The 24,928-nt window shown below is 38.7% G+C and overlaps 2 protein-coding genes across 3 annotated transcripts; one reads left to right on the top strand and one right to left on the bottom strand.

The window, feature by feature from the left end:
* Positions 1–586: 586 nt before the first annotated feature.
* LOC124254227 (scavenger receptor class F member 1-like) lies at positions 587–24,567 on the bottom strand. 2 transcript variants are annotated; one of them, XM_046688158.1, is made up of 6 exons: positions 7,409–7,520; positions 3,276–3,364; positions 2,178–2,543; positions 1,417–2,019; positions 957–1,024; positions 587–775 (listed from the first exon to the last, which is right to left on the bottom strand). In XM_046688158.1, exons 2-6 carry the CDS (start codon positions 3,319–3,321, stop codon positions 758–760), a joined length of 1,101 nt encoding a protein of 366 aa, XP_046544114.1. In that variant the 5' UTR covers positions 3,322–3,364; positions 7,409–7,520; the 3' UTR covers positions 587–757. The 2 variants fall into 2 exon arrangements, 1 of the variants encoding a protein (XP_046544114.1); XR_006892451.1 differs by lacking the exons at positions 587–775; positions 957–1,024; positions 2,178–2,543; positions 3,276–3,364; positions 7,409–7,520 and adding exons at positions 24,152–24,263; positions 24,363–24,567 and having other exon boundaries at positions 1,923–2,019.
* LOC124266003 lies at positions 13,241–14,198 on the top strand. The gene is made up of 3 exons (XM_046700822.1): positions 13,241–13,468; positions 13,636–13,993; positions 14,098–14,198. Exons 1-3 carry the CDS (start codon positions 13,241–13,243, stop codon positions 14,196–14,198), a joined length of 687 nt encoding a protein of 228 aa, XP_046556778.1.
* Positions 24,568–24,928: the final 361 nt, after the last annotated feature.

The raw sequence follows: 24,928 nt of genomic DNA on the forward strand, positions 1-24,928 counted from the left end.
AATGATATATATATATATATCACGTGTATACAAACGTGTTTGCAGCTTTGTGAAAAACAAAACTTTTCACAAATGGTCAATATCTATATGTTGGAGAATATAACTACTGAAGCAAGTTGTGCATCTCGTCTTGCCAGATAACCTCCCGTTACTTAGTGTCACCAAAATGTATTAAAACAAACTTTGATTATTGATAAGTACACTGCTTGTATCCAGTTTAGTGTGCATTTAGACGGGTGAACACTGTGCCATGAAATCATGTTATTTTGTAAGGAAAGGTATTTGTACGGGAGACACCTAACCAGACCCTCTGATTCTGCTGCCGTTACATCAGTAGTTCGTGAGAAAACCTACACTAAGTACAAAAACATAGATCAACGGACGTCAATGTGGAAAAACATTTCATCAATTTTCGAACTCAGTCTTGACACCTATCTCTAAAGTGATGATGCAAATTTCCATTCCAGCTTTAGTCTCCATTTCAAACAATACGTCCTAACATCGTGACTTGAAAAACATGGAACAGGAGACATAACTATGGAGAACAGATGAATGACACCACGTTTCAAACTCTTTTGAGATCGGGACTAGTATCGTCAATGTTTAATGTTTCCTTTCTACAACTTCAAGAGTTTTTGAGAACCTTGTGTTCACGCATTGTACATAAAGGAAAGAAACATGTTCAGAAATGACGGTAACAGTGGTGAGAGAATCTTCCATAGTCGTCCATATGGTGCGGGGTATGGTACTTGTGACGTCAGGCTGTAATGAGAGCCTGAAACAGACAGACACGTCTTTAGACAGATCGGTCAAATACACGGTTCACATTAATGTTACAAGGTACAACTGATGGACAGATTCGACCTGGGAAATTGACGTACATGTAGGGTCGATCGGTTTGCCCACTTGTTTCCACTTGACTCCTGACACTGTTGTAGTCTGTATTTATGACTTACCAGAACCGTCATTGTTGACAAGCAGAGAAGCCCGACGCTTTGGGGGCGATTCCATTTGGACGGGGCACCTTAAAATCAATTCAAGGAGTTAATCACACCAGTCAGCTATTCTGTGGCAAGCTTGAATTGGATTACATACATTGTACCAAAAGAAAAACAGAAATCTTTTTTTAAGAAGTTTTACGACCACCATTACGTAGAGAAGATTGCCAGAATATTGACCAATGGACATCGTGGTTCAACAACTGGAAACAAATCACAGTTTGCTTGTGGTTTTCCATAATTGACAATTTCCAGAAACAAACCCGTTAATGTACAAAAAGAAAATGTGAAATTACAAAACTGAAGATAATTACTTTTATTAATGCCCAAAGGGGTCAAAACAATACAAAAGCTGAATAATGATTCAATAATGTTTACGCCAGCAAATTATGTGTATAAGTGTTTGTATAAAACTTACGACAAATGTCCGGTTTTACGTGACTTTTATAAGCGCAAACTGGGCATATGTCTGCGTCACGCAGCCTTGAACAGAAGGTGCTATCTGGATTTTGAGGACATTGATCTGCACAGTCCAGTCCGTACCAGCCAACATCACAGCTGGTGCACGTCCTCTTGACTTTATCACAGGTTTTACATATGGAGGGACACTTCATGTGGCAGTACTGACCATACCACCCGTCAACACATGTGTCTGGTCTGCAGGTGCCATCTGGATTACAAGACATCCCCTTGCACTTCTCAGTGCAGTCTGACTGACAGTCAGGTCCAAAGTAATGGGAACTGCAGGACATGCATGTTACAGATCCGTTACATCTTCCACATCTCTTGTTACAGGGAATGTTGCACTGAGTTCCCCGGAATCCGTCCTTGCATCCTGTCGTACATTTAGGTTGTCCATTTGTGGCTACCGTACACTGAAGGTCAATGCAATTATTCGGGCACTCGTATTGACATTTGGGGCCATAGTTGTGAGACTCAGCACATCCATGAAGACAATGTCCAGAAGAGTCACACTGCAGATCTTTACAATACGTGCAGCCACAGGCATCAACAGAAGCGACTGAAACCAAAGGTTATTCAGTGGTTATTCCAGAGGTTATTCAATTGTCCGACATCGTATACTCATCGACACCAATGCATGTAAATCTTAATACTTATCTCCTAAAGACAAAATCTACATAGACATTTCAATATTTGAGAAAAGTCCTAACACCGTACCTAGATATGACAGGGTAAGAGTTATCACGGCTATTCTGTTTCCATAGACTGGATTCAGTATAACCAGCACTATGAGAAGTGTGTTGGGGTGAAGAACCCCAGACGATCCTCCTGGCAAACAGGCACCATCCACCTGCATGCAACGTCCACTTGTGCAGTCCTTGCATCTCTCATCACAACGTGGCTTGTAGTATCCTGCTTTACAGCCTTCAGCACAGTTGCCAGTTGGTTTGTCACAGTAGACTTTCTTGGTTGATTCCTCCTCGTCACAGTTGGTCGGGCAGGGCTCATCGCACTCTGGGCCCCAGAATTCTGGAGGACATGTTTCAGTGCAATCCACAAAGGCGGTTAGAAGTCCGACTAATACTGAAACAGCAGTTTGAAAAGAAACTAGTTTTACCATCCGTTTTCGATATAATAATCATTTCCATAAACATCGAAATATCAATTGTTTGATTCCGATTATATCCTGAGCATGAGTTTATGAACTCTATCGATTAAGTGATGATTCCAGATGTTTTGAAAAGGTGTCACGCCGGCAGTGCTCGTCACAAACACATGCAAAGCCAAATCAAGTTTCATCTGTAAAGGCACTTAATGAAGGATATTTCATCCCCAACGCCTATCATCACTTGCTGAATTAACCAGTGCTCAGAATGAATCCGACTAATACTGGAACAGCAGTATGAAAACACATGTTTCGAATACAATCGATATTTATATAACATAGTCTACCATTGATGAAAATCAAGGACCAGTTATTTCAACATTAGCTGTCGAACTGTTGGAGAAAGGCAACTGGCAATGTTTGAAACAAAACCTTCATGTTTTACTTCTCCTACTTTGATCAGAGTGATCTGCTGTGATTTGGTTGAAAACCTTCAAAACTTAATGCTTTGCTGGGGACTCAAATCCCATTGAAACAGGTAAGTGAAACGACATGTGATCAGTTGATAATTCAGTTTGACTACTGAGCTTATAAACATGGACATGGTCTTATGCAAATCCACATGACATTTGAGCGATCAAAGACATTTCAAAAACTTACAAAGAAAACTGTCATGGATTAAATATGGACAAATGGTAGGAAACACTTACAATATCCGTACATTCGGTGAGGAGATAGTACAAGCATGTCCCTCATGAACCTGCACACCTATTCTCACGAAATGTGCACCGACTGATATCTGAAAGTGATAAAGAATTAAAGTTCTTTTCTTTAAATGATCATTTTATTGTTAGAACATCATTTATTGTTCACAAAATTCAAACCATGAAAAGTCACATGTCAAGAAGAACACGAAGATCGCCAATCATGATTGGGTACTCATCACTGGGTAACCTAATTTGCATAAATTGATCATCAAACTTACTATACAGGTTTTTTAAACTAAGTGTTATTGGAAATATATTTCACGTAGGTTTTATCTGTATTATATAGTGCTAAACAACAAAACCTGGCCATTATACAACCTGAATACAAACCTTGTAGTCTACGTTACAGCAACACTACCATATCCAAATAGAAATTACGAAACATTACTGGTGAGATGTTGCTATTCGATTACACAGAGTTACATTAAAAGCTACAAAAGAGAAACTACAAAAAAGAAACTGTTTCTTCGTTTCATTCATTATTTAAAGTACAGACAGTACATAAGAACAGAGACAATTCATCCAAACTGTAATCACGTTACATGTTTAGTTAGATGTAAAATATCAACAATGATAAGCCAATTATAAGTAAATAATCATTTAATGCTTAGAACTTTAACTTTAGATCCATAAAACTGTCTTATCTGAGTAGCCCTGATAGTGTGTGATGAACTGTAAAGACGTCACTGGACAATCGTGCACATTTCAATCACGCCACTGAACAAAATGTACGTCATGCCATGTGCTTTTGGCGCTTGGATGACTGCGTCAATACTACTTCTGGAGCCAGTGGACGGCCAATGCCAAAGGTACGTAACTATTGTGTGCAATCCGAGAAAAAGGTGATGCTCCTTTGGAAATGAGGCCACGTAGATTACATAACGTAGATTACACAGACGTCCTTTAGCCCCCACCAAACATTTAAAGTGTAAAGGAAGAGCATCTCCTTCACTTAGTTATTAGTACTGAATAGATCTGTTCATTTAAAAACCTTTTGGTAACACTGGATGTACAGTTTTACCTTATGAGATTGATATTGCATTGTCCCAATACAAAACTGTAAATAAGGAATACTATCTAATGAATAAATATAATTAAAAAATATTATTATATAGTCAATTTCATGGGGTAATGTAGATTGCACATCATATTAAACATAAATTCTAAAGCAATTAAACCATATGTGGGTATGGGCGAAAGGGACAATACCTTAAATGGAAAATGTAATCTGTTTTGTTCACACTAGATGTCTATGTACTTTGAAATATTCATTCCAAATGTTATACTATCATTGGAGACATGCACATTTTGGTGATATTGACTAACTTTTTACCCAGAGTCACACACATAAACAACAGATCATTAACACTTTCTATGTCTCGGATACCTAGCAAGCCTGTCGCCTAATATAAACATGATATGAACTGGTGAAATCAGTAAAAAGGTTTATTTAACGCGGAGACAGGTAAAATTACAAATGGTGCGCGTTTCGTGAGAATAGGTGTGCAGATGAATGTGGCCATGATACTTCGCAATATAGTAATAATATTATTAAATTCAGTATTTCTCTCTTCTCGTTAGAATTGATTTGTATTTGATTAACTATTTTTATGGAGTAACATGTACAATGTGAATGACCTCCCCTATAAATGTATGTACAAAGTAAGTGACCCCCTACATGTCATGTACAAACTTGATTACCTCCCTACTTCCCCAGAACAAAATGGGTGACCCCTTAACATCATCACCACTAGCTATCACTTCCGGTGAACAGGCTTATAACAAACAGACGGTTATAACGAACTAATTTTGTCCCGACTACACACTGTATATATCATTTATAACGAGAACTACGGTTATAACGAACTAATTTTGTCCCAACTACACACTGTATATATCATTCATAAAGAGAACTACGGTTATAACGAACTAATTTTGACCCGACTACACACTGTATATATCATTCATAAAGAGAACTACGGTTATAACGAACTAAATTTGTCCCGACTACACACTGTATATATCATTCATAAAGAGAACTACGGTTATAACGAACTAATTTTGTCCCGACTACACACTGTATATATCATTCATAACGAGAACTACGGTTATAACGAACTAAATTTGTCCCGACTACACACTGTATATATCATTCATAACGAGAACTACGGTTATAACGAACTAATTTTGTCCCAACTACACACTGTATATATCATTCATAAAGAGAACTACGGTTGTAACGAACTAATTTTGTCCCGACTACACACTGTATATATCATTCATAAAGAGAACTACGGTTATAACGAACTAATTTTGTCCCGACTACACACTGTATATATCATTCATAAAGAGAACTACGGTTATAACGAACTAATTTTGTCCCGACTACACACTGTATATATCATTCATAAAGAGAACTACGGTTGTAACGAACTATAATTAGTTGTCCCTTTGTGTTCGATTTAACCATAGTTTGCTGTAATACTATGTGACAATCACTGTACTGAAAGTATCATAAGACACGGGAATATTACACACAGATCACTAACTATTGAATCCAAGTGAGCTCTAAAGACAAGCTGTATTATATTGCGACGGTTCTCTGGAACGTGACAATACAGACGAACAGTTAGCTGTCCTTCGCTGACTGGGCTATGCTCGGGCAGAGGGATCTATTTAAACCATTCAACACATGGGCATGCGCGGATCGAAGAGCGTTCCAAATGTACTACATGTTTTATGCCCAGGGTTAAGTAGTAAGGGTACAAGTAGTAAGGTTCTGTTTGGCTACACGATAATAATGCGACTTGGAACAGACCATGGCTTTATGTAAATCTAATGTGCGATGATATTGTATTACAAAGGACACTTTTTTAAATGCCCATTTTGAAATTAGACTTAGCTTCATTATAATTTAACGATAGCTGACGTAAAAATGATAACTTTAATACTGATACTATTAAGGATGAAGCTTCCATGGAGTGTAAGCAGCACATGCATTTCGTGCCAGGTGAGACGACGGTCGGTCATCATGCCAGGCTGAGCGACCCCAATTCCCTCTATAGTCTGATCTATTATTTTCAGCAGCTATTCGTATTTGTTTTCTAAGTTATGCCCGTGTTTACGAGTAAACATGCTTTTCTGGATATCATACGCTTTTCTGGATATCTGTTACGCATCCCACTGAACGCCCAGTTAGACCGATGTGGGCTATTTCGACATATGCTATTTGCAGTTGTGTAAATTTAGGGATACAGAGTAACACTTGCTTGATAACGGTGTTAGTAGCTACACGAAACGTCGCACATATTATATTAAAGAAGTTGTATATCCAAAGACCCTTCCTACCTGTTTGTTTTTATAGCGATCGTGAGACTCCATGGTAGCTACATCATTAATAGCTTCAGTATTAAAGTTATCATTTTTACGTCAGCTATCATTTATTATGAAGCTAAGTCTAATTTCATAATGTGCATTTTAAAAGTGTCCTTTGTAATACAATATCATCGCACACTAATTTGCATAAAGCCATGGTCTGTCACTTTGGAATTTGAAAAAATCCGCATGGTTCATTCCTGCACTAATCTCTCCTCAGCAAAGTCCCTTTTTCACGTTTCCTATATCCCTAACACTGAAGACTGTAGCTAGGCCGAATTTCACATAGATATTTCACACTTTCACATATTAACTACATAAATTGTAGATATAAATGTGAAAAAAAGGTTTTTCTATTTCCGACAGTACTTTAATATCGTTGTCGGCACGTGCACGTGCTTCTCGTACATCTAACTGTTCCTCTCTTTGTACTTCTCCCTCGTAACAAATACTGTGTCAATATTGTTAAACAACCTTTTCGTTTTAGGACATTTATTCTGAAAAAAAAATCACAGAGTTGGTCTGATGTTTTGATTATGATCAGCGTTTCATTGAATATTATATGTTCATTAGTTTTCGAGTTAAACTGCAATTCATCGGTCCGCTTTTGAGTCAAACGGACTAAAGTTTACTGTAATGTTATGTGGTTATCATTGTACTGAAAATATCATTAGACAACAGTCAGACCGATCCGTACTTACTGTTCAATCCGAGTGACATCTAGCGGCAAGTAACACGTTGTATTTAGTTGTAGACATTGCCTATGAACGTATTATAAATGAGATAGGTGTGTTACACAGGCTTGAGATAGATTAAGAAACCCACCAAACACGTTGCTACGGACATGTGGACGTTGTTTTATCTTTAGAAGTGGTAAAGTTGATCTGTGATTTCAACCATGTATCTGCTTTGTCGTTGCCATGTAGCAAGTGTTGACAGCAAAAGCTTATCGAGAATGAGCACTCGATAAGAAACTTCACGGGAGTCATATTTAATTTGTTCTGTTATGCAGCATATATGTATATATGTTTGAAAGCGTTTGTGTATGTGAGTGACTGAGTGAGTGAGTGAAAGTTGGTGGGTAAGTGCAGTGGAACCTTGTGCATTGTGCTACAAGAATGGGTGAAAGAGTTCACCGAAGCCAGTAATCGCAATACCAATCCTGTTGGTTATTCTATGTATCACTCACACACACACACACACACACACACACACACACACACACACACACACACACACACCTACCTGAAGGGGTAACAATTTGCGAAAGTTTTGACGAGAAGAAAACTCTGGACTCATCTTTTATATATTTATTGCTTGTACACCTGCAGAAATCACTTGTTTATGTATATACTAGTACATATATTATATCAGTTACATTCTAACCTCAACCACTACATCTACATGTATTTACGTATACGTGTGGAAGGTAAGACCTTTCAATTACTGATTTAAATTTTATTGTTATATGTCTATTATGTTTTTAAAGTATATAAATCTGTATCCGCCATTTCTACACGTATACAGGTAGACGTAGCTGTATGACATTACCCGGCTGGATAGAGTCATTCCTCCCCAGTAACACAATTGGCAATGTCGTTTTGATTGTGAAGGTCTGCCTGGTATATACAGGTATGATGATACTGTATACATGGAGACGTTACATTATATACGAAGACTCTTGGTAAATCGCACACACGCGAAAACACACTAATCTACAATATTATGAATATGAAAATCTAAAATATACATTATCAAGAAAATCTTTAAATGAGTAAAACGTAAAAGGTAAAGAGAAAAAGTATTGACGACCATTTACCGTTACAAGGGAACATGTGGAACATTTGCCAGGATATGATTTGTTAAACGGAATGCTTGGCTTGACGAAACAGAAGTTTGATAAATCGATCCATATACATGTAACGGTATAAACTATCTGCCTATCAGTAATCGATGTTAACTGTATCCAGCGATTGTTGACATCATGTTTTAGGATATTAGAAACGTCTAGTTTTTAGTGCAAAATGAGAAATATACGTAGCAGATAGCACTAAAAATAAGGACAACACGAAACCTTGTCTAAGGCATATAATACACACGCATACATTTCTCAGTTCCCTGGGCGTTATTGTATATAAGGCGCGGATAGCGAAGTTTACTTAGCTTCAATACTACAGGTAAAGCATTTTCGTAAACACGTTATCGTCATATAGGGGAACATTCTAGGATGGGGATAGTTTGCAAGCACATATACATACATTAATATATTTTAATCATATAATGATATATACATATATCACGTGTATACAAACGTGTTTTGCAGCTTTGTGAAAAACAAAACTTTTCACAAATGGTCAATATCTATATGTTGGAGAATATAACTACTGCAGCAAGTTGTGCATCTCGTCCTGCCAGATAACCTCCCGTTACTTAGTGTCACCAAAATGTATTAAAACAAACTTTGATTATTGATAAGTACACTGCTTGTATCCAGTTTAGTGTGCATTTAGACGGGTGAACACTGTGCCATGAAATCATGTAAGGAAAGGTATTTGTACTGGAGACACCTTACCAGACCCTCTGATTCTGCTGCCGTTACCTCAGTAGTTCGTGAGAAAACCTACACTAAGTACAAAGTAAAACCTTCACTAAGTAAAAAACATAGATCAACGGACGTAAATGTGGAAAAACATTACATCCATTTTCGAACTCAGTCTTGACACCTATATCTAAAATGACGATGCAAATTTCAATTCCAGCTTTAGTCTCCATTTCAAACAGTACGTCCTAACATCGTGACTCGAAAAACATGGAACAGCGGACATAACTACGAAAAACAGATGAATGACACCACGTTTCAAACTCTTTTGAGATCGGGACTAGTATCGTCAATGCGTAATATTTCCTTTCTACAACTTCAAGAGTTTTTGAGAACCTTGTGTTCACGCATTGTACATAAAGTAAAAAACACAAAGGAAAGAAACATGTTCAGAAATGACGGCAACAGTGGTGAGAGAATCTGTCCCAAGTTCGATCATCTTCCATAGTCGTCCATATGGTGCGGGGTATGGTACTTGTGACGTCAGGCTGTAATGAGAGCCTGAAACAGACAGACACGTCTTTAGACAGATCGGTCAAAGACACGGTTCATATTAATGTTAAAAGGTACAACTGATGGACAGATTCGACCTGGGAAATTGACGTACATGTAGGATCGATCAGTTTGCCCACTTGTTTCCACTTGACTCCTGACACTGTTGTAGTCTGTATGTATGACTTACCAGAACCGTCATTGTTGACAAGCAAAGAAGCCCGACGCTTTGGGAGCGATTCCATTTGGACGGGGCACCTTAAAATCAATTCAAGGAGTTATTCACACCAGTCAGCTATTCTGTGGCGAGCTTGAAATGGATTGCATACATTGTACCAAAAGAAAAACAGAAATTCTTTTTAAGAAGTTTTACGACCACCATTACGTAGAGAAGATTGCCAGAATTTTGACCCATGGACATCGTGGTTCAACAACTGGAAACAAATCACAGTTTGCTTGTGGTTTTCCATAATTGACAATTTCCAGAAACAAACCCGTTAATGTACAAAAAGAAAATGTGAAATTACAAAACAGAAGATAATTACTTTTATTAATGCCCAAAGGGGTCAAAACAATACAAAAGCTGAATAATGATTCAAGCGTCTGTAAAACGTATTGTTTACGCCAGCAAATTATGTTTATAAGTGTTTGTATAAAACTTACCACAAATGTCCGGTTTTACGTGACTTTTATAAGCGCAAACTGGGCAAATGTCTGTATCACGCAGCCTTAAACAGAAAGTGCTTTCTGGAACTTGAGGACATTGATCTGCACAGACCAGACCATGCCAGCCAACATCACAGCTGGTGCACGCTCCCATGACTTTATCACAGGTTTTACATGTGGAGGGACACTCTCTGTGGCAGTATGGACCATACCACCCGTCAACACACGTGTCTGATCTGCAGGTTCCATCTGGATTACAAGACATCCCCTTGCACTTCTCAATGCAGTCTGACTGACAGTCAGGTCCAAAGTAATGGGAACTGCAGGACAGACATGCTGCAGGTCCGTTACATCTTCCACATCTCTTGTTACAGGGAATGTTGCACTGAGTTCCCCGGAATCCGTCCTTGCATCCTGTCATACAGTTAGGTTGTCCATTTGTGGCTACCGTACACTGAAGGTCAATGCAATTATTTGGGCACTCATATTGACATTTTGGACCATAGTTGTAAGACTCAGGACATCCATGAAGACAATGTCCAGAGGAGTCACACTGCAGATCTATACAGTACGTGCAGCCACAGGCATCAGCATGAACGACTGAAACCAAAGGATATTATGGTCAATGCATCACAGTGTTGTGATTAGGATTCTACATAATCAAATTGACAATGTGTATTCACATAGAGACCGCAAATCGATACTTTGTATTCTCAGGTGACAGCAAAGCGACCCTATGTATTCACAGGTGACAGCAAAGCGACACTATGTATTCACAGGTGACAACAAAGCGACACTATGTATTCACAGGTGATAACAAAGCGACACTATGTATTCACAGGTGACAACAAAGCGACACTATGTATTCACAGGTGACAACAAAGCGACACTATGTATTCACAGGTGATAACAAAGCGACAGTATGTATTCACAGGTAAGAACAAAGCGATCCTATGTATTCATAGGTGACAACAAAGCGACACTATGTATTCATAGGTGACAACAAAGCGACACTATGTATTCACAGGTGACAACAAAGCGACACTATGTATTCACAGGTGACAACAAAGCGACCCTATGTATTCATAGGTGACAACAAAGCGACACTATGTATTCACAGGTGACAACAAAGCGACCCTATGTATTCACAGGTGATAACAAAGCGACACTATGTATTCACAGGTATGAACAAAGCGACCCTATGTATTCACAGGTAAGAACAAAGCGACCCTATGTATTCACAGGTGACAAACAAAGGACCCTATGTATTCACAGGTAAGAACAAAGCGACCCTATGTATTCATAGGTGACAGCAAAGCGAGCCCATGAATTCACAGGTGACAACAAAGCGACACTATGTATTCACAGGTGACAACAAAGCGACGCTATGAATTCACAGGTGACAACAAAGCGACAGTATGTATTCACGGGTAAGAACAAAGCGATCCTATGTATTCACAGGTAAGAACAAAGCGACCCTATGTATTCACAGGTGACAACAAAGCGACCCTATGTATTCACAGGTGACAGCAAAGCGAGCCCATGAATTCACAGGTGACAACAAAGCGACAGTATGTATTCACAGGTGACAACAAAGCGACACTATGAATTCACAGGTGACAACAAAGCGACAGTATGTATTCACAGGTAAGAACAAAACGATCCTATGTATTCACAGGTAAGAACAAAGCGACCCTATGTATTCACGGGTAAGAACAAAGCGACCCTATGTATTCACAGGTGACAACAAAGCGACCCTATGTATTCACAGGTAAGAACAAAGCGATCCCATGAATTCACAGGTCACAGCAAGTCCCCATTGTATATATATAGTTGACAGCAAAACAGCCTCACTTAGATATAATAATACATAATGTTGACAAGACATGTGCATGTTTCAAGTCATTAGTTTAGTTTTAGTTCTGATCAAATTTCCAAGTAAGCCTTTTTCTATAATTAAAATGAGATCGTGATTGTTGGGGATAACTTTTTCATCCGTGAGTTATGTGATTGAATATCGTTTATAGTTTCATTTGAAATAGGTTAATGTGTGGTCAATATTTGGTTTATTACTTAAATTTTCCAATATCGTATACTCATAGCCAATAACGCAAGAAAAGCTTATACACATAGTGATTATCTCCAAGACATCACATGAAATGCAGCCATTACTGTACGTGAGCATTATGCGCTAACAATGACAGCGTCAGAGTTATTATTCCTATTCTATCCTGCTGTCTGGAATTAGTACACTCAGCATTACGAGAAGGTTGTTTGGGTGAAGATCCTATGTATTCACAGGTGACTGCAAAGTGACCTTTGTGTTTAAAGATGACAGCAAAGCGACCCTATGTGTTCACAGGTGAAAGCAAAGCGTTCCTGTGTATTCACAGATGACTGCACTTGAGAGAAATACCTACTCGACGGTGTCGTACCTGGAAGTAGACATTTGTTATTACAGTAAAAATCCTTTGATGTTCGGCCGAGGTAGATACATGTTGTTTTAAAGGATTAATGAGATGGGTGACACTAAAACTTGAACTGGTGAGTGAACTCGGAGTTCACTAATTAGTGATATGAACTCACTAGTTCTAACTATGAACATAGTTGCTGATATGAACTCACTAGTTAAATGACAAATAACACAATTATGATTATTTGATTGATATCAACTCACAAATTAACTATATTATTTAAGAAAATTTAGATTGATTGATATAAACTCACACTGGGTATATATCATGGTAATTCCACCAAGAATCTATCACTGTCAAAAATGGCAAACCAGCAGTTAGACTATAAGTTTCTCCCGACTTCACGTGGTGGACGTTATCTAGTTGTTGAAGGCTTTGTGTTTCGATTGAATCGAAGACGCAACGATGCTTCATGGGCATCTTGGAGATGCCAGGAGAAGACATGTGCTGCGACTGTCTCTACTGTGAACGACATCATCACCAAGCATCCCAGCCCACATAACCATGGACCTGTCCATAATGAGATAAAGGTATGTTGTGCGTAAATGTATCTATAAATTATAATATTAAAATGGTATAAAGCTCTGCTACATTTGTTCATTATTTGCACAATTTTAGACAAATGTGCTCGAAAAGCACTTCATTAGATTTATGCAGCCATAACATTACATTAATTTTGGTTATATCTTATTTACAGGTCAGAGAGACACTGGACAGGATGAAGATGGTGGCCAAGTCATCTCTGGGTCCGATACCGACGCTGTACAACGAGGTTCTGGCCTCAGTGAGCGATGGTCCTTGGACGGAAGAGAACAGGTCGTTCATCGCAGAAATGCCGACGTACGACACCGTCAAGAACAGACTGTACCAGGCCCGAAGATCCACCTTCCCACCCATCCCATCTTCCCGACGAGAAATCGTGATCCCAGACGAGTTCAAAACAACCAACGCTGGCGAGCCCTTTGTCATCATCAACGATGGCGACGACGATAAGATCCTTGGCATGACGACAACGGTGAACATGCAACATCTTTGTGCTGCCGAAGTTGTGTATGGTGACGGAACCTTTATGTCTCACCATCACTCTTCCTGCAGCTGTACACTCTCCATGCTATGGTTGGTGGTCAGATGTTTCCGCTGGTCTTCTTCTTGCTGCCAGACAAGGCGACTGTTACTTACGACCGCGCCTTCCGTCTCCTGAAGGAAGCAGTGGAAGCAAGAGGACTTCAGATGTCACCTCAACACATCCAGGTAAATTGATTTACATAACTCTTAATAAATGATAGTCAGTATTCATGTAGTTATTCATTATTATTAATTATATAATAATTTATTCAATTAACTTATCATTATTTGTAAAACATGGTAAACGTATTCATTATTTCCACATTTTAATCATTCCAGATGGACTTCGAATCTGCAGCGAAGAATGCCGTCTCCGTCAACTTCCCGACTTCCCACGACGAAGACATCACCCGCTTCGTAAGGCGTGCTGCTGTACTGCCTTTGGTGCCCGTGACAGATGTAAGTATTGCATTGCATTGCACCTGAATTGGAATCGGATTTTATTATTATAAATCATATATTACTATGCTTAAACTATGTCATTCATTTTGTGTACTTCGCGGCTGATGATCAATAATCACAAATTATGTATTCATAAAATAATCTTGTGCTTCCAGGTAGACGACGTGTGGCTGAACGCACTTGCAGACATGCCTGACGACCCTCGCTGCCTACGTGACCACCCAGTGGGTGGAAGGACATATACCCAGACAGCGTGGAACCACTACCAGAACACCGGTCCAAGAACCAATAACCACCTGGAAGGTTGGCATGGTCGCCTTAAGAAAATTATTTCTAAGGCTCACCCCAATGTCTTCGAGATGTTGTCTTTCCTCAGGAAAGAGCAGAAACTGAACGAAATCAAGCTTGTTCAGTACGCTGCTGGGAGGAAACCGCCACCAAAAAAAGGAGGAAGTACATCCATGTCAACTCAAGACTAGAGACTCTGAAGCAAGAACTCCGAGATGGTGCCATGAGTGTCATGGTTTACGCTGATGCCGTGTCGCATCTAATGAAGTTACAGTGAACTGACATTTAGTGTGTGACTTTGAAGTGTGATGCAGTAGACCTAGTGCTAAGTACTGAATGCAATGTTAATCATGCTTTGTGTATATTATTATTTAATTTATGTATGTAATATTAATGTAAATGAACTAATAAAATAAAATAGTGATACCTGATACTTGTACATGACAGTGTTGACAATATCATTTTTGTGATATTTGTGTATATTTATTGAACTTTATTGTATACATATGACTTATGAAATAAAAGTAAGAACGAAACTATGCTATGTATTTTGTTTTTACCTTGGGAATGGTTTGTGGATGTATTCCATCTATTTACCAGTTAACATTTTTGTATGACCCATGTGGTTGAAATAACATAGAACCTCCATTGTTCTCTGGAGGCAGTGGACTTGAAAATCCTTACATGCTCCACTGGTTTGTTGTTTTAAACATCACAAATGTCTACTTCCAGGTATGTACCTAGATATGCCAGTGTCAGAGTTATCACAGCGATTTTGTTTCCGCTGCCTTGAACCAGTATACCCAGCATTACGAGAAGAGTGTTTGGATGAAGAAGCCCAGGGGATCATCCAGTCAAACAAGCACCATCCACTTGCATGCAACACATACAGTCTTTGCATCTCCCATCACACCGTGGCTTGTAGTGTCCAGCTTTGCAGCCTTCAGCACAGTTGCCAGTTCGTTTGTCACAGTAGACTTTCTTGGTTGATTCCTCTTCATCACAACGGATAGGGGAAAATCCGATTGTACTGATGTGACCCGAAATCACGAAGCCATATGACTGTTCGATTAGACATGGGTACACGTGGATTATGATGACTGCTGAAAAAAGCAGATGGAAATCATTAATTGATATTTATATGACACAGGCAAACATCGGTGAAAACCAAGGACTAATCATTTGATTAATAGTGATTAGTGATTTGAATATTCCTAAAGATGTTTCCTCTGATTTTATTGCATGTGTCAAAATGAATCCCAATTGCACCCACATTTAAAACATTTAATGCTTCAATGTTCTAATCACAGAAGAACATATGACCCATTAAACTTGATGATGTAATCAAGGCAGCACTTGCTGTGACTAACTAATTATAAATTGTCTGCTTTCCTAAACCTGTTTAGGACTGACAACATTAGATTCCGGGCACATTGTTTACAAAAGAAACGTAACACATAGTTCAGGCAAGGAACTACTATTGACGAAAAAGAAACATCAACACAGTCAAGGCAAGGTTAACTAACTGTAAATAATATTGACAGACAATCCAATTCATCGATTGAAACCGGAAACAACAATCCCGTTAGTCGCCTCTTACGACAAGATAGTGCTTTTATACACAGACCTTTCCGATGTTAGCATTGTAACATAATACATGGAATTACCGCATGGTAAAATGACATGAATCTGATGAATGAAGAAACAAGCTAGGACTTGAACTTTAACGCTAAAAGTGTGACGTCATGACAAACATTGAAGATACCAAAGACCGTTAAACACGTGTACGCAATCGCAAGGTGATTTTGCCCCAATTAACCCCACTTTCTTTACTGAATTATCATAAAAACCTAGAGGTTAAAGATAACGTCAACCCGTAAAGGTCCGGGTTTGCATGAACCTTCAGTAACCCATGCTTGTCGTAAGAGGCGACTAACGGGATCGGGTGGTCAGGTTCGCTGGCTTGGTTGAAACATGTCATCGGTTCACAATCGAAGCTCATGCCGTTGATCACTGGAATGTCTGGTCCAGACTCGATTATTTACAGACCGGAGCCATATAGCTGGAATATTGCTGAGTGCGGCGTAAAACTAAACTCACTCACTCACTCAAAGATAACGCCATATAGAGGTCTCTATATCGGAACTGCAGTATAGATTTAGCCACAGGCTGAAGATCAAATACAACAGGTAAGTGGTAATTCTAATTTAATTTGACTACTGAACTCACATAGCTTGACATGACCTTACATTAACCAACATGACAAGTGCGTGATCAAAGAAACAGGAAAATGAAAACATGGCAGTTCCTTCTGAAGGGGGTTTATGTACATATGTAAAACTGATGGGGCGCAAACATCAAAATAAACACTTACTTTGGGGTCGTCTCTGGAAATTAGTTAGTTCACACATGTCCCTCCAATGAATCTGGAAAACAATGCGACCATGGTATTTCTCATTAACGTATAGTGGATTCTTGGTCTTTTGTTTCTGTCCATTGCTTGTTATTGTTATATTCAGTATTTATCTCACTTTTGCATTTATCATTTCATGTATTTCCGATGATAACAGTAAAACTATAGCAGTGAATTTCCTCACACAGTCACATACGTTTATAACGAACACGCTTGCAAAATGGCTGTATTTTCCCCTGATTGTATGCTGTGTATTTCATTCAAAGTGTGTGTAACGAATAAAACGTTATTACGAACTAAAATAAGTACTCTATGTAAAGTGTAGAACTTTGTGTTCGTTTTATACCCCGTCAACAAGTTTGCTGTAATACAGTCAAATGTGATAACCACTGTACTGAAAGTATAACACTTCCCGTTTCTGGCGAAGTATAACATTTGGACCTAATTGCATCAATACGCCGTCTACTGTGATCCCAGTAATCCGATATCCTGAAAGTGAGATCTAACGACAAGCTGCTTCGACTGAAACTTTTATGTTACAGTACGGTGAAACTCAGAGTCCCTTCGTTGACTTTGTTTGGCGTAGTTTGTGATGTTATGTGCAGAGTGAATGATATAAGCTTTCAAGTATAACACAGGTGCAAGTGAGATCTAACGATATGCTTCGTTGGCTTTATGGTACAGGAAATGACTGCTATTGCAGGTGTAGACACGTCTGTGCGAACTGTAGAGGTGAAAAGGTCTGTTTGGCGACACGAGTTTTAAATAATCGATTTCAATCATTGTTTTGTTGTTGAGAAGAATGAGGGCGCAGAGCAAGTCCCATGTTATAAATGACACTCGTTCACAAACTTTACGAAAGTCATATCTAAATATATAAATATGCATGAAGAATTGATTTCAAACTTAATCCGGTTACGTAGCAAATACTCTGAAGATATATTGGCAAACGAGCGGATGTGGGTGAGCATATCTTGTACATATCTTTTAAAGTGCTTTGGGTGAGTGAGTGGGTGGGTGGGAGAGGTGGAATCTTGTGCAATGAGTGTAATAGGTATAACATCCGTTCTACTAGCATATGTGAACGGGTTCTTATTCAACTGAGTTAGTGCATGTTAATATCACACAACTGAATAATCTGAGTCTCGTTCCCGTCTACTACAGTAGATTATGCAACTACTGTCAACACCACTACCAATATAAATCAATATATCAGTCATACCTGGATATGTTGTTTTTAAAGAAGTAAGTTGTCACCAGGGGTTAGGTGGTGAAAGACCATCAAATGTTATTAGACGTGAGACGAATAGGTCGCCACGTGCACTTGTGTGTGTTTTATAGTGAAGTGAGTGAGTATGGATTTACGCCGCTTTTAGCAATATTCCAGCAATATCACCGCGGGGGACACCAGAAATGGGCTCCACACAGTGTACTCATGTGGGGAATCGAACCTGGGTCTGCGGCGTGACGAGCGAACGCTTTAACCACAAGGCTACCCCACCGCCCCTTTAGTGGAGTGGAGGACAATACGGATCCAATTGCTTTTAATAGGAATGACAGTATAAATATATATAGATGGTACCTGGCAGATGTCAGTCAAGGGCGACAACTTTAGCCCAGACCATGTCAGTATGCTGGTCCCCGTGACGCTGCGGAATATCAACGTACATGTCGGTGTTGAAAACGGGGTGTCTGTTATTGCACTGTCAAACTGTAGGGCGACAGAGAGAAAAATGACCAGTCTTCCTGCATGCGAGGGAAGCGAACAAAGGTTGGCAACGTACTTCCCTCGCTTCGAATAATATTTCAAATATTGTCAAAATAAAATATCGCCTCCATCAAAGGACAACACCTATTTGCTCACAGGGTTGTGCTCTCAGAATTTCAACTCCATACTTAATAATCACTCACGTAAAATATATTTCATTCAACATTTTAAGCGCCAGGTGTTTTACGTATATTTCACATTTAATTGTAAGTACCGAAATGAATTACCTTGAGTGAAATGTGAAAGATAGGGATTTGATAACTGATTTATGACATACAAAGAACAACAACTGTCACTATCAACTACGAGTGTGCAGATTCTTTTGCGGAATATAAACTCTTAGTTACCCTGAAGCAAGTTTCAATAATACCGACAAAACCCATGTGGGGATCGAACCTGGGTCTTCGGCGAGGAAGTGAAAAGAAACATAAATGTGATGTTATCATATTGGTTATATCTTTAATTTGGGCCATGATTCAGATGTGGTCTCTAAAATTCTGCAGATATGTGCGATATGTGCTGTTTCGCATGAATGCTTCTAAACACATAGGCGTTAACAATACTGCAAAACATACACTCCAAACGAACTAACTCTCACAGATTTATATGAAAAAGTACTTTATTCAAAGTCCTGGACAGATATAGAGTTCCATCCCAAAAATAAGTAAAAAATAAACAGGTAAACATCAACAAATGTTAAATATGTAAAAGCATGCTACATGTATATTTGTTTTACTAATATACAAGGTTTGGAAATATATATTTCATTCAAGTGAATGTCCTATCCTAGCACGAAATCATCAACATATCGGCAATAAACACACATCATTTTTAAAAGTCAAAGAAATCGTCATTAATTACTCCTACTAATAAAACTATTTTGTTTCAAAACACACGCGGAACTGTTGTCGATTACGCGAGAAAATATGGTTAAGATATTTGTCGATAACTCCATAGTAGATAACACCTTCTCTTAAGTGCACTTTAACACAATACGTAAATATAAGTATCATTTTCGGTGATGAAAGTATTTTCTATGTAGATGAAAGTGTCTTCAATACTTGATGAAAGTATCTTCTATGTAGATGAAAGTGTCTTCTATACTTGATGAAAGTATTTTCTACGTAAATAAATGTATCTTTTACTTGCATAAACGCATCATCTATGTGTATGAAATAAGGCCCGTCCGACAACCTCAGACGGGCTAGATTTCTGACGGACGGCCTAAATTTACAGCTAGCCAGCCCGATGGTCTGGTAAAATGTTTTAAATGTTCCATACATCTGAGTAAATTCACCATATCTTGGTGTCTGGTCTGGTTCAATCCATTTTGGGCTGGTAACATTTTGAAGTTACTAGCCCTGATGTCTGGCTGGGGTTTTGGCTTATTTCATACTCTGCATCTATGTATGTATTTTAGCGTGTTACCCTGGTAACCTTTTGATAACATTAGTAACTGTTTGATCAATCAATTTCCAAGTATGTACTTTTGCCTGGCTGTTAAACTAAGCAGCCAGTAAGTGTAAACTTATGTATATGCAACAAGTCTGCGGTATCAGCTGATGTATATAAGTATAAGCTATAAATCAATGCAAAACAAACATATATCAACTACTGTATCACATAAAACACGTAAACACTGGAAATATGAATCAAAAGTCTACAGTAAGTAAGTATAAATTAACAAATGTTGACGTAAAATATGTAAAAGCAAGTGTCTTGCAATATACAATATTTTCAAACATACTTCTGCCTAATGTCTCATCTTCGTCAAGTGAAATCCATCCGCGTGCAAATAGAAAGTAAGATATGTGAAAAAAACCCGTAAGCTCTACATTCGATGAGAATATTTTGGAAGAAATCTTGATTATATCAGTAAAGTAGCGTCATAACTACCCCTTAAATGGGCCACATCGGAAGTTGGCTTGATCACGTGGGTACTCAAGATCTGGAAACATGTAACAAGGAAAGCAACTATGAATAAGACATTCGTCACCACTCTCGACGTAATGGAGGTTACTCGACGAGACTTCTCATTCGACACCAGTCGCCCCTTTCCGTAACCTCCAAGAAGACTCGTCCCCCACTCGATACTTGTTATGTGCGAAAATACGGCAAACCAATCAGAACGCGCGTAAATGAGCGCGGTGCTTTGATAAAAATAATCCAGAGTACTTAAATCGTTTATGGAATTATGACATTGTTTAAAGAATCATGAAAAATATATATCGTCATATTGAAAGTACAAAAAACGTAGCTAAAAGGATGTTGCTGCCTATTATGAAGTTTTTAATAAGAATCATGCGAATGACGGTGAGAGATTCAAATACACGCACGTGCGTTTGTTGACATCACTGCTCCCATGGGTCCAACTGAGTGTATTTCTGACGATCTTGCGGGCTTGTTATGGAGATTGTACGTGCGCTTCGACCAATGTTAGGAAATGTAACTATAATCGCTACGAGTTTCAAAACAATAATATCGTATTTGTATGTAACTAATCAACCTTAATCTTTAACATTGGGCTTATATTTCATAGCTCTGGGAATATTTTAGTCTGACCTTTTTTGGTCATTCATATATTTTACAGCGAATTCATTTAAAATTCAACTTGGGGTATGACAGCAAGGTTACACGTATGTTCAGTTGGAGATATATTTTAAGTTATTTTTGAGTTTCTGCTTTGAGATTTAATGTAGCTGAGTTTTTTTTATACATTTTATTTGCGTATTCAAAAAAACATCCCATTTGTAGTTATTAAACCCTTTTCAGAAATATAATTGGAAATATAAGGTGAACATCTGGTAATAATTACGTCAGAATATGTCTTTAACAAATATGTTTTTCTCATTCTTTTAGTTGTACCAAAGAGGTTTCATTCTTTAACATAATTAGGCCAAAACAAAAACAGCAATACAATGTAGGAGTACTTCGGTGATATTAAGTACCATTGGAATCAAACAGGAATAGAGTTATCGTTCCTGTTTGAAGTAGTTCTGATGTTCATGCGCCAATATTAAATCCTTCCAGAGGGACACGAGTCGCTATTCGGCTTGTCCCGGAATAACGCGGGTTGGTCACGAATGGAAACTTCTTGGAGGTTACGGAAAGGGGCGAGTGATGACGAATGGAATGATGCATGAAGTAGTCGAGCATGGAGCAAGGGGCAAAACTCTGTAAAACTAATTTAAGCCATAAAGTTTCGTTCATTTCAGATCGGGACCAGTGTTCACTTCTCACACTTAAACTGTTTTTGACAAACTTGTTCCCATGAATTTAAGACAATACCTTTAAAACATATTTGAGAATGACAAGTACCTCCAGTGTGTAAATATTCAGTTCTCTGTATTGAATGTATTTTCAGAGAAATATGGATTTTTTAGGAGGTACAATTGGAAGTGGTTTTACTTAAAACGGTTTAAAAAATAATGTTTCTGGTTTCGTTATCCAAGGTTCGATCATCCTCCGTATGGTACTGGATATGGCACTCAGGCTGTAGGGAGGGCCTGAAAGAAAATATACGTCGTTAGACAGACAGATCGGCCAACTACATGGTTCATATTGATTGAATGTTAAAGGTATAACTGATGGAAACAATCGATCATTTTGCCCACTTGTTACATCACGACTCCTGACACTGAGCGGCATGCAGTAATCTGCGTAAATGACTCACCAGAACCGTCATTGTTGACAAGCAGAGGAGCCCGATGTTTGTGACAAGATTCCATTTGGATGAGGCACCTCAAAATTAAATTAAAACAAAATATAAATACAACTAGTCTGTGGCTAGTATGCAATGTCGTCTATGAATTGCACCAAAAGGAAAAAACAAACAAAAACCTTTTCTGTTTGTAAGACGTAATACTATGTTACCAAATCATCACGTGGAGAGAATAGTTGGAATTTTGGCAGTTTAAACATTGAATGTGGTCCGGTCAATATTTATCACTATTCACCAGGGCCATAAACTGGAAATAATTGCTTACTTAAGGCAGGGCTATACACAATTGATAACTCCCAGATTTAAGCATTCTATTCAAGACAACGTACAAAAACAAAATAGGAAAATTATAAAATCTGAACACAAACAAACTGAACATCACTACAGTAACTGATTAATGAGGACAGAGCTGTGCAAAAGGTGATTGATGATTCAAATCGGTAAAATGTGTCGTTTCGGATATTAAATGTGTCTTCAACTGTTTGTAAAACTTACCACAAATGTATGGTATTACATAATATTTATAAGCGCAAACTGGGCAGATGTCTGTATCACGCAGTGTTGAACAGAATGTGCTATCTGGAATTAGGGGACATTGATCTGCACAGACCAGACCATACCAGCCAACATCACAGCTGGTGCACGCTCCCGTGACTTTATCACAGGTTTTACATGTGGAGGGACACTTTATGTGGCAGTACGGACCATACCACCCGTCAACACATGTGTCTGGTCTGCAGGTTCCATCTGGATTACAAGACATCCCCTTGCACTTCTCAATGCAGTCGGACTGACAGTCAGGTCCAAAGTAATGGGAATTACAGGACAGGCATGCGCCAACGCCGTTACATCTTCCACATCTCTTGTTACAGGGAATGGCGCAGTGAGTTCCCCAGAATCCGTCCTTGCACCCTGCCGCACATTTAGGTTGTCCATTTGTGGCTACCGTACACTGAAGGTCAACGCAATTATTCGGGCACTCGTATTGACATTTTGAACCATAGTTGTGAGACTCAGCACATCCAAGAAGACAAAGTCCAGAGGAGTCACACTGCAGATCTTTACAATAGGTGCAGTACCAGGCATCAGCAGGAGCGACTGAAACCAAATGATATTCAGTCGACTTAATTCATTTGTGTTTGCGACGAACTGTATTCAGGCAAAGACCAAAATAATCTAAATGAAATTACATGTAAAAATAACAATAATAAACTTGAGAAGACATGTTTAGTTTAGCTGATCAGTCCTGGTCAAATGTATATGTGCCTTTTTCACTGTCACTGTAATGAGATACTTAGTTCTTTGTTCGATATTTTATTTACACATGTGTTGATTACAGTTTCATTTGCAACACATTCAAATGTGGTTTTGTTAATTAAATTGTCCGACATCGTATACTCATTGACACCAATGCACGTCAATCTTGATAATTATCTCCTTAACATGAAATCTACATAGACATTTCTATATATGAGAGAAAAGTCCTAACACCGTACCTAGATATGCTTGTGTCAGAGCTTATCACAGCGATTCTGTATCCTCTGACTGGAATCAGTATAACCAACACTATGAGAAATGTGTTGGGGTGAAGAACCCCAGACGATCGCCCTGGCAAACAGTGAGTGGGTGAGTTAATATTTAACGTCACATCGGCAATATCTCAGCCATATCGTGACGAAAACAATTTATACGATATCAAGAGCGAACCTGGCAAACAGGCACCATCCACTTGCACGCAACGTCCACTTGTGCAGTCTTTGCATCTCTCATCACAACGTTGGTTGTAGTATCCTGCTTTACAGCCTTCAGTACAGTTGCCATATAGTTTGTCACAGTAGACGTTCTTGGTTGATTCCTCCTCGTAACAGTTGGTCGGGCAGCGCTCATCGCACTCTGGGCCCCAGGAGCCTTGAGAACATGTTGCAAGGCAACCTACACAGGCGGTTAGAAGTCCGACTAATACTGAAACAGCAGTTTGAAAAGAAACTAGTTTTACCATCCGTTTTGGATATGATCATTTCCATAAACATCGAAATATCAATTGTTTGATTCCGATTATATCCTGAGCATGAGTTTATGACTCTATCGATTAGGTGATGATTCCAGATGTTTTGAAAAGGTGTCACGCCGGCGGTGCTCGTCACAAACACATGCAAAGCCAAATCAAGTTTCATCCCCAAGGCCTATCATCACTTGCTGAATTAATTTTCATGTAACACTACCATTGTACATTATCCCTTGTGTCCATCACTACTGGCTTCCCAACAGTACCT

Source organism: Haliotis rubra, unplaced genomic scaffold, assembly GCF_003918875.1.
Source record: "Haliotis rubra isolate DU_JTF1 unplaced genomic scaffold, ASM391887v1 Scf10, whole genome shotgun sequence".
Taxonomy (NCBI): Eukaryota; Metazoa; Mollusca; class Gastropoda; order Lepetellida; family Haliotidae; genus Haliotis; species Haliotis rubra.

Excerpts from the sequence above, each read along its gene's own strand:
- LOC124254227 (XM_046688158.1), bottom strand. The coding sequence starts at position 3,321 with ATGAGGGACATGCTTGTACTATCTCCTCACCGAATGTACGGATATT. Across the intron at positions 2,544-3,275 it reads TCACCGAATGTACGGATATT|TATTAGTCGGACTTCTAACC; the intron begins GTAAGTGTTTCC and ends CTGCTGTTTCAG. Across the intron at positions 1,025-1,416 it reads CGTAAAACCGGACATTTGTC|GTGCCCCGTCCAAATGGAAT; the intron begins GTAAGTTTTATA and ends ATTGATTTTAAG.
- LOC124266003 (XM_046700822.1), top strand. The coding sequence starts at position 13,241 with ATGGCAAACCAGCAGTTAGACTATAAGTTTCTCCCGACTTCACGTGGT. Across the intron at positions 13,469-13,635 it reads CTGTCCATAATGAGATAAAG|GTCAGAGAGACACTGGACAG; the intron begins GTATGTTGTGCG and ends TCTTATTTACAG. Across the intron at positions 13,994-14,097 it reads TGCTGCCGAAGTTGTGTATG|ACAAGGCGACTGTTACTTAC; the intron begins GTGACGGAACCT and ends TCTTGCTGCCAG.